This window comes from Alligator sinensis, unplaced genomic scaffold (genome assembly GCF_000455745.1).
Source record: "Alligator sinensis unplaced genomic scaffold, ASM45574v1 scaffold1207_1, whole genome shotgun sequence".
Taxonomy (NCBI): domain Eukaryota; kingdom Metazoa; phylum Chordata; order Crocodylia; family Alligatoridae; genus Alligator; species Alligator sinensis.
Genome location: NW_005842867.1, coordinates 604288 through 614795, shown reverse-complemented (window position 1 = coordinate 614795; position 10508 = coordinate 604288). Strand labels below are relative to the sequence as shown.

The 10508-nt window shown below is 44.1% G+C and overlaps 1 protein-coding gene and 1 long non-coding RNA gene across 5 annotated transcripts in view; one reads left to right on the top strand and one right to left on the bottom strand.

Annotated features, from left to right (window-relative positions):
* The window catches only part of LOC112548004, an 11445-nt gene extending 10755 nt beyond the window's left edge, over window positions 1-690 (top strand). The window contains exon 4 of the long non-coding RNA XR_003091815.1: window positions 668-690. This is a non-coding gene — a long non-coding RNA (uncharacterized LOC112548004). The remainder of the gene's footprint in view (window positions 1-667) is intronic.
* Window positions 1-10508, bottom strand: part of LOC102368315 (protein eva-1 homolog C-like) — a 33257-nt gene that overhangs the window by 6964 nt on the left and 15785 nt on the right. For all 4 annotated transcript variants that reach the window (XR_003091814.1, XM_025191884.1, XM_025191885.1 and 1 more), the window contains 3 exons: window positions 9490-9686; window positions 5941-6064; window positions 723-875 (listed from right to left, as the gene is read on the bottom strand). Coding sequence is in view for 3 of the 4 variants with exons in the window: in XM_025191884.1 (XP_025047669.1) it covers window positions 723-875; window positions 5941-6064; window positions 9490-9686 (474 nt within the window). In the remaining variant the exon portion in view is untranslated. The remainder of the gene's footprint in view (window positions 1-722; window positions 876-5940; window positions 6065-9489; window positions 9687-10508) is intronic.

Below are 10508 nucleotides of genomic sequence, written 5' to 3'. Positions count from 1 at the left end.
GCCATCAGTCACCCCCGCTCCCCTCCCTTCCTTCCCTCTTCCCTGCTGCCTTCCCCTCTGCTGGCTGTTGGGGGAGGCGGGGGCTGGTTCTGGCCCCAGTCCCCTGCTGCTATGGTGGTGCTCCACCATGTGGGGCAGGGTGAGGCTGGCACTGAGCAGCCAGCACCCAGTGCCCCTGCCGCCTCCAAGGTGGGGGCCTCCCCTCCTCCATCCCCTCTGTCATGGCAGTGCTCCGGTCCCTGTCATCCCCCTCTGCTTACAAGGCGCTGGGGGGTGGGGGGCGGGGAGTTGAGGCCAGTCTCCGCTTCGGCCCCTCAGGGCCCGCTGTCATGGCAGCACTCTGCCATGTGTCTCTGTCTGTCCAGAGCACTCTGGCTGCCGAGGCAATCGGAGTATAAATAAAATGTTACGGACAGACAGACTAAGGATTTTATATTATTAGAATAAGTTAACAAGGTTCATGACAGACAGTGGAAGCAATTTTTTAAGCTATTGTTGAACACTTTATAAATGGCAAATGTCATAGGTCATCTACACTTTTGATCTTTTATTTGCCCTTCATTATGGGGGATTTGTTTGTGTTTAAAAAAAAAAATACATTGTTTTAAAAGCATTTGTAAATTATGTGAAACAGATGCTTTTCTAAAGTGCTCTATTCTGTCTGAAGTTCTCTTTCTAGAGATGCACCCATGGTTTCTCGAAAGAAACCGTGTCAAACCTACCAAACGGAGGGGCGCGGTCCGCTTCTGTAGAGCAGATGTCCTTCTCGTGAGCCAGCCTACCGTATGTGGCAGAATAGATGTTAATGAACTTTGACTCGTGACAGTGGAGTTTCAGCTCTTGGTTTTCACATGCAGATTTGGTTTTATATTCAGCTATAACAGAAGCAAACAACAATGCTACCTTAAGAGAGAATTTACTCAGTTGGACTGTTAATGGCTAAAAGCATAACAAAAACCCCCACTCATGCAAGCTCTACCCTTAATGAATCATGGCACACCTACATGGGACACAACCAAGAGTAGACAGGAAATCCTACAGAGCATTCCCTCCATTCAAGATCTCCTGTCCCCCTTTTTAAACAAATAAAAATGTAACTCCTTCCCCGTCTCTTCTCCCAGTGCAGCACCCTTTACGTTGATTCCTAATTTTTTTGCCTGCCTTTATAATAATGTTCAGAGAGGTAAATCTCATCCCTTGTTGTCTTGCCTGTGGGCACCGTCACATTCTGCACTCACTTCGAATGTCTGCTTCAGTGCACCCTGCCTCAACCCTTTGCATCTCTGGGTGCCACAGCATATAGCTGGAGCGAGTGCCAAGCTGTGCAATGGCACAAGAATGGTTAGTTTGCTTAGGCTAAATGCTTCTCTCTGCAATAGCCCTTTAACTCCACTGAGGTCTGTGTTTTTACAGGTGTGATTTCGGCTTGGTCCATGCCGAAAAGCTTAGCTGGCATAACTGTGTCATTTGGGGGGGGGGAGATATTGCATCCCCCCTGCCTCCCCAACTGAGAAACAATGCCAGCAAAAATGCTGACATAAATGTAGTTATACCAGCAAAAATGTCCTTTTGCAGGTATTATTTACTCCAGTGGTTCTCAACCTTTTGTACCTTCCATACCACCTACTGATCAACATGGCAAACGAACTTCTGGCCTGAACAGGCAAAGATGCCTCCAACCCACCGAGCGGGGGGACAGGCCAAACTCAAAACACGGTACCCGCATACCCGCTTCCTGTGTCTGATATACCCCCAGGGGTATATGTACCATAGGTTGAGAAACACTGGTTTATTCCATTCATAAAATGCATTTAAGTTGGACAGGCCAAAGTAGTCTTTCACTGCAATAAGCTGTCTCTCCTCTAGAGCAGTTCTCCCTAACCCTCTCCACTCATACAGCATATACCAGCAGCACTGAGCATAGACAAGCCTTGGATCAGCGTTCAACCTATCCTGTTTAATTTCTTTTATGAGATGTGGCAGAATTAGGAAAGAGATGAGAAGGAGCAAAAGGAACCATTATTATTATTATCTGCCATGGTATTGACTAAAAGGGAGACGTTGATGTGAAGTACTGAGCTGGGAATGGAGACTTGGAAACTGTGTATCTATTGACAAGATAAACTTTGCTGTCCCACTAGAAATATAATAGAAATAATCAAAAACAGGTTTTCCGGGGACTCTTCTCCTGTTCCATCCATTCTAGCTTTACAGCAATTACAGTTAGAGAGTGTCAACGCAAAATATTTTAAAATTTGACTAGCTGTTGATTTTGGGTACTTTTATACATGCTGCTGCAAAAGTGAAGAGCAAGACAAGAACAATAGTTGTTAGGCCTGTACAAATAGGGAAGTATTTGATTCAGAGGACAGTGATTCAATTTGATGATTCAAATCACTGTCCCCATTCAATTCAGCCAAATCAGATTCGGCGATTCAGTGCTGATTCGGAGATTCAGGTCAGCTGGGGAGAGGTAGGTATAGCTGGGTGGCTGCAGGTTCTCCCACAGCTCTTATGGCTGTGCTGGTCTCTCCCCAGGTGGGGGAAGCCATGGGAGAAGCCCCCATGGCTGCCCTGCCAGGCCCCAGCCTAGTCCCGGCACAGCCTCCCATGCAGCCCCTGCTCCCTAATCATCCACCCTCCCTGCAGCAGTCCGGGAATCAAAAAAAGTCCTGCACCCACTGGCTCTGGCAGAGGGGATCAGGGCCTCTGGGGCCTTGTGGCAGAGCCCCCCCATACAGCACAGGACAATGGGGATTGCCCCCCTCCCCCTCCCCCCGCCTGGCACCCCAGCAGCTGCCCCATGGCGCAGGTGCCACATACTGTCTAGGAGCTGGGGTGGCTCCATGTGTCAGCCAGAGCCCAGCAGCGCTTGGCCCCAGCGGTCTCAGCTCCCAGGCAGCATGCAGTGCCCTGCCAAGCTGTGCTGCACCTGTGCCATGGGGTACCTACCATATCAGTGCCAGGCAGGGGGGTGATCCCTGCTGTTCCGCACTGCGTGGAAGGGCTCTGCCACAAGCCCCCAGAGGCCCTGATCCTGCTGCCAAAGTCATTGAGTGCAGGGCTTTTTTTAATGTGCCAGGACAAGACTGGGGCAAGCGGGAGATGGGGCCAGGCAGGGCAGCCATGGGGGCTTCTCCCGCAGCTCCCAATGCCCGGGGAGAGGCAGGCACAGCTGGAGGAGCCGCAGAGAACCTGCAGCCACCCGGCTGTGCCTGCCTCTCCCCAGCGGATCTGAATCTCCGAATGTTTTCCGAATCAAGTCAGAGGCTTCAAATTAGATTCAGACCTTTTTAATGGGTTTCCCGACTTGATTTGGATTTGGAGATTTGGCTGCCGAATTGGGCCAAATCTCCTCTGAATCGAATTGGTGATCGAAGCTTCGCACAGCCCTAATAATTGTTCTGTGACCTGGCAGACTAACAGGTCTGTTCTGTGGACAGTGTCTTGTACAAGAGGGCCCTGGTCCATGACTCAGGCTCCTAGGTGCTATCACACCACAAATAATAACAGCATAAGCTGGTGTAATTAGGACAAGACAACATCATTGCCCAGGACAAAAATACAGTGAAGACTTCTATGGGTATGTTACACTAACAGAGAAAATGTAACGTTCCTAATGAGATGAAAAACTTTAGTCTACTGAAATCTAAAGGTTTTGTGGCACTGCCTCAGCTTGTGCCTAAATGTAATGGGACTGACACCTGTGAATAGAGGCAGATCCAGAGGGGGTGTAGTGTAGTGGCATGGCTGCACCACCTTTATGGTCTGAACTGCAAGGTTGGAACCTCTCTGGGTATGTTTTTAAAGTCCCTAAAGCAGGTGAGAAATCCCCCCCTTTCTGCTTTGTGCTCAGAACCATGTATCCTCTCTTCCCTTTTCCCCGCTCATCTGCTGCTGCTGCATTCCCTCTGTCCCAGAGGTGAGGGAACCACCCCAGTCAATCTCAGGTGGGACAGTGACAGTGATAGCAGGGATGGGCAGAAGAGTGGGTTCCCATGCCCTGCCTGATCCCCTCAGGAGCTGGCAGGGGAGGGGGAACCCCTCTACACATTGCCACTGTTACTGCCGCTGTCCCAGCTGAGCCCAGCCCTCACACAGTTTGCCTGAAGCAGGCAGGAGCAGCACTCAGGCTTCCCCCACCCCTAGACAGTGAGCTATGGAAGGGGAGAAGAGAACATGCCTCTTAGAACAGAGGGGAAGGGAGGGATTCTTAGCTGCTTTGGGGACTTTAAAAAGATTATGGAGGCATTTGCAGGGGCAGTATGCCTGCACTGCTGGGGTTAGGGGAAGTAGCTGGAAGCTGGGGTTCAACCAGTCCTGCAGCATGGGTTGCTGCCCCTGGACCTCTGTCAGATCCTGGATCTGCCCCTGTCTGTGCATAAGGGCTTTCCTGAATAGGGATCTTTTCTAGAATTGGGACTAAGTATGTTAATGATGTGCTTACAATATAAAGCACTGTCTGTCTGTCAGGATAGACTAGACTGTTTACCCCAACCTTTAAACCTTTTATTTAATTCTGAAGACAGAGCTGTCTATTAAATACACTAATTGCTAGTTATTGTAAAAGTCAAATCACAAAGAGAATCATATATATAAAATATCTAATTTTTAATACCTGAAAAATATCAAGTGGCTTCAGTTTTTTTTAAGAAAATCCCAGTCCATTTACCAATCTTTGTTATTTCTGTAAGCTGCAATGGGAGGAGCAGAGGATGGAGGTTTCTGGGCATGCCCTGTTTACCTTCCCCTCAGCATCCACACTGGGATAGTTGTGCCTACAGTCTGACCCAGTAAATTTCAGTCCTTATGTTCTCATGACCAAGAAAATGAAAAAGGTTTTTAATGACTTGGACTTAACTACAATATCCAAGATACACCCAAAATGAGTACTGAAGAAGTCAAAATGAGATTTCAGTACTAGAAAGTAAGCTGCAGATACAGACTGGCCATTGGTCCAGCAATTCCTGGATGATGGAGCTCAATGTGTCAGTGGTCTCTCAAAGCTAGCAATTGCTTCTCCAATTCAAACTTCTTGTCTGCTACTTTGAGGCCCGACACAACTCTGCCCCCATCTGCTTTGCTGCCTCACTCACATTCTAGTGACACCAGTCTCAATGCCCAGTATCCAACTGTCTCCCTTGTTACTTCCACGCTGCTTCTTCTAAGCACAGGATGTCCTCTTTGAACTCCCTTGCAAATCCATTCCCTTTACATAAGTCCCGTTTTTGTTAAGCAAGAAATTAGCTGACAAATAAAGGCTGCATATAAAGGGAGTTGGGACTTGCTCGTATTTCATTAGGCAACAGTTAAAATCTTGATTATGTGCCATCCTATTTCCACCATTTTTATGTCTCCCTCACATTTGTAGTATCTCTGCCTTTTTTGAGGTAGGAGCAGTCCTTTGATAAATGTTTTTTTGACACTTAACCACATTTTGCATACCACTGTAACACAGTGAATTGTGCATACTTATCCTCAAGTTGCTGCTGGGCACAGAGGCTAGTGCTGAAAGCACTTCAATAGGTTCTGAGGTTTGGTTCTAGTTCTCAAGGCATTTTCACCAACTTATCACCATGACACCTAACCCCTCAGTATTCAGATAGTTAATCCAAGCTGTATTTTGTTCTCCATTCCTCTTTTTCTGTGAAAATGTTAGGATTTCCCTCTTTAAAATACTACCTCTTCCAATTTTTTTTAAACTTATGTCTTAGATTCTGACAAATTGCACCAGTGGTTAAGTCAGCAGCAGGCGCACACACTCATATTGTACACAAGATGAAGAGCTGAGATAAAGTACAAAAAAACAGTTTGCTATTAATCTTAAGAGCTTTGGAACTTCATCTGGATTTATGCAAAGCTTTGTGCAGTGGCATTCTAACCAAAACAAATAATGAAATGCACACGAAAATGCACTTGCCTGTTGTGGAAATTACTTACTAGGTTTGCATTTAAAGGAGACAAGGAGGTATTTAGTGGTTCCTGGACATAGATCAGGTCCAAAAACCCGACTATTGACAAGGAGTTGGCAGGCTCTCTGGTTTTGGCATTCATCCAGTACTTTCTAGAACAATGGGCAAAAAGGATAGTCTTGAAAACAAGATATGAGGCTATACAGCAACCAAAGCTTAGTTGTATTTTGTTTTATACATAAGAAAAATCACTTGCTGGCATTGGACTTTTGTCATAAGTATATTAAGGACAGTGTATGATAGGTGTGAAGAAGCCATGTATATGCTGGGCTTCAAACTCTAGCTGAAAATCTCACATGAATTCATTTTAAGCAGTTCAAATCAAGGACCTGATTGAATCAGGCATGTGCCCAGCTTTAAGCATATAAGCAGACCCATTGACTTCAATAGGTACTGCTCATGTCTTTGGATTTATGCAAATGCGAAACACCTTTCTGAACAAGAACTTAAATCAGGTTCAAATTTTACCTGGTTAGCTACCATAGATGTGGTCAAACTACTTTAAGAGAGTGTGTGTGTGTATATATCCATCTCCAAATCTTTATCTACACCAGATTTTTCCCTAATAATACCCCAACCCCGTTGTTTCTGTTGCTGTTGTTTCATCAGTAGTTGCAAATAGGGTAGGAATACCACTGATGTTCTAGTAGTTGTTATTGCCACAATAGTCCAGGAAATATGCTAGAGGCAAGAATTCTTGTGGGTGATATATTTTATTGGACCTACTGCATGGTTAGGATGGTCATAAGCAGGCCTTTGGGTATCACAGTATCCTTTCTCAGGCCTCTGGGATAGGCCAATGTTATAACTATGCTGTTATCTGAGTTAGAATGGACTCATTTGTAACACCAGCAGCCCATCTACACAAGTGTTCCCACTTTGCTACTACTGCTGGAGCAAATCAGTAACTGCAGTGGTTGGAAAGTAGTATAGATGCTGACAAAAGTTATTTTAATGTAGTTCTATAAGCCAAATATTCTGTGAAAACAGTTCAGATGAAACTATATATTAATCAAGTTCAAATTTGGTTTTCAAATATGGTCAAAAACTCAATTTTTAAGCTCTTCTCCCAAGCATTATTTCTGAGTAATCTCTGTTACCCCTGTGCCTCTAGAAAACAGTAATAATGAGATCACCAATCTCTAGATCACCAATTATAATCTAGCCCAAGTCAAGTAAATGCCAGTGTAAATCATGTGGGCCCTTTCTGTCCAATTTCTAGTCCAAAGGAGCCAAATTCATCCTTGGTGCCACTGTACTGACCTTAGTGGAGTAACAGCAGGGATGAAATTGAAGTCAAATATCCAAATGACAGAGGTACCACCATAATTAGCACTGGCTGGGATTCTTGTTTCCAGACTCAGAAGAGCTGCCAGGGACTGAAAAATCCTCTCCTTCCTGCAACCACTACCAGCACAGTCATCTTATAACACTATGGCTCTTTTCATTCCTCTTTGATGTAGAAAGAGAACTTTAAAATGCAACAGTTTTCATGAACATTACATTAATATGGAACTGACTGAAAGGGAAGAAACACAGAGAATATAACACTTGGGTTTTTTTTAAAAAACATTGGTAATAAAACCTAAAAATACTTCACTGGATTCAGTCAGAACAGCTTCATCTAGGCCCCAGCAACTATTGAGTTTAGTGAGAGTTGTGTGTACTAACACCTGTGCTGACTCCTCTGTTGATACTGGGTATCTCTTTTTTTTTTTTTTTTTTTGCAGAGGGCACTCACTGATTCTACCAGGCTAAAATGTACTGTAAGCATTCATCATCATTAGACAGGGTCAGGTGATTAACATAGAGGGGGCAGATCTAGCCTGTCATTACCCTTTCAGTAGCAGGCTACGGTATAAAGTGCCCACTCTGCTTCCTCCTTTCCGTAAGATAATAGCATCGTGATTATGCAGAACTCCTCCTCCATTTCAAAGGGAGGGAGAGAATGAGATCATCAGAGTTCTTTTCCAAGAACTGAGTTTACAGTGTGTGTCTATTCTCTTCGACAGTCGGAGCTCTCTGGGATTCAAAGCCAGGCACTTTCATAGCTTACATATTTGCAGTTTTGTTAGAATAAGGACATGCCTTTGATCAATGAAAAGGAAAGCATCTGTGAAAATTTATACTATTTTAAAGTGTATTTGTTACCTGGCTTGTGTAGTATGTTCAAGAAAACCTGCCCCTGGAAACCTCAGAGAGACCCTGAAGATTCAAGAACCCAAGGAAATCCTTGGCATCACTCCATTCATCTGACCCTACTTTTCTGTAATGGACAGCTGTACTTTCACATGACCTAGAGGTCATTCATGGAATAACTTTAGATGCTAGCTGCAGTACTGCATGTACAAGCCACTTGTAAACCCCTCTGTCACAGCACTGGTAAAGGGTACTGTACTACATGGCTCAATAGTGCTCTTTAACCTAGCAATCATGGGAGTGGAGATTTATATTGCCATGCCAACAGGCATAGCTATCAGCACTAGGACCCTGATTTATCCAAGCATCCCTAGCCTGTTAAAGCACTTAACTTTAAGCACATGTTCAAATCCTATTGACTTCCCATCAGCAATGCCTTGCTGAATCAGAGCCTAATGTTAGACTAGTTTGCCATGATGAATAAAGCTTTTGACAGCATTGTCAGATAGGACTCCCAGGGCTCATTTGAAAGATTCCCTTGACAGGATGTAATACTTTATGAACTGTAAGTTAGGGTAACCATTCTTTAATATACATGTGAAGCAACCCTTAGTATAGTAATAATTTTGGTATTCCTTATGATAAAATACGTTGCCCTGGCCTGATGGTAGGTTCATGATGGTGATCTGGTTCAAGGCCTGTTATCAGAAGCTCTTAATAAGCAATGTTATGTTAACACGCGGGCATGCTGCCATGTGTGTCTATGGACTTACACCAAAGATAAACTTGGTTCTGTACATCCAGCTGCCAGGGTTAAGAAGTTACAGGCTCTTGTGATTGAATAAGATTGTTTGTTCAGCCCAGTGCTCCTTGGCCAGAAGAACAGTGGTTATGGTAGACAGTTTTAAGAATATAAAATATTGAGTGAAAAAATAGGTATCTTATGGAGTAAAAAGAACCCAGAGAATGTTTTTCCAGCCTATAGGTATACTGAAACTGTGAGATGTGAATGTGTTGAATCTGCATATGTGAATCTAAAGTTACCGTTTGTTGCACCTGCGAATGCCAATGCCGGTGTAGTTTTACTTTGTTTCCAATATATTCTGTGCCTGCCAGTCTGGCAGCATTCTTTCCCACACTTGTGGCTGGTGTCATTTATTTATGAAAGTCCGGGGCAAACATAACAGAAACCTATTTGACTGGTATTTCTGCTGGCCTATTTAGTTCTTCAAAGTATAGCACTTAGTGTTGTGTGCCAGCCTGAAACCCTGTTCAATCTACTTAGCATCATACACGGTTGGAACACACTTGGGTCACACAACCAAAAATCTTCTCCAAAAACATTCTAGACACACAAAACACCTCCAGTATGCAATACCTGCAAGGTGGTAGTTGCCACACAGCTTAAAGGGTCTTTCCTCGTGGTTTCAGACTGCTGTGTACTACACATTTGGTAATCTTGCCCATAAAATGCTGACTGGACACTTATGGTTGAATGTCGAGGACACTGCAGACTCAAGTGATCCCCATCGCAGGCATAGACAGTGTGATTCTGCAGAAGCCTGGTTAGGTAACCTAGAAAATATTTAGCTGTATTACAATTAGTACAGGAAATGACAAGCTCATTAGATAATGTGAAAACCATGATCCTTCTCTGGAAAGGGCATGTAAGCAGAACTGTAAACATGGCCTTCAGCTATACCACATGATTCTCTGAGCTTATTAACTCTTACAAGCTTGTCAGAACCAGACCTGAAAAAGGTCTGTATGCTTCACGTAATGGAACTGGTGATCCAGTAGGTGGCACTCTGACTGCTGAATCAGAATGCTCCAGTCAGGGCACTGTGCTACTGGGGGATGTTGGGATGAATGGAGGCCTTGGCAACTGGTGGTCAGTTTCCCAGGATGAAGAAGAATAATGCTTTGGTTTTGTGACTGATTGCCCCTGAAATTTTAACTCGATAAAGCGTTCTAACTAAAGTACAGTGTTACTGGGCCTAATTAGACAGTTCCTGTGCTTTAATGACATGGTGGATAACAAGATTCTCTGTGTACAATTTAGATGTTATTTTCTAAAGTACTCTGGGATCCTTCCAGATGAAAGACGCTAAATAAATGTTATGCGTCGTTAAAAAAAGGTGGATAGTCATAATTGCTAAACTAATACATATGGAGTTTTGTGTTTACTGCCGTTAGTGGCATGTTAGTAATCAAGCACAGCCAGAGATGGAAATCCATAGGCCAGTGTCATAACAGTTTCAACTATCTATCTGATAGTGAGTTATTTGCATGATGTTTTAAAAAGATGCCTACTCTGGGATTTTTAAATGTTACACATCACATACATGAAATTTAATACATTCCTTGTTCAGCACTATAAGTTCCCTGACTACTTTT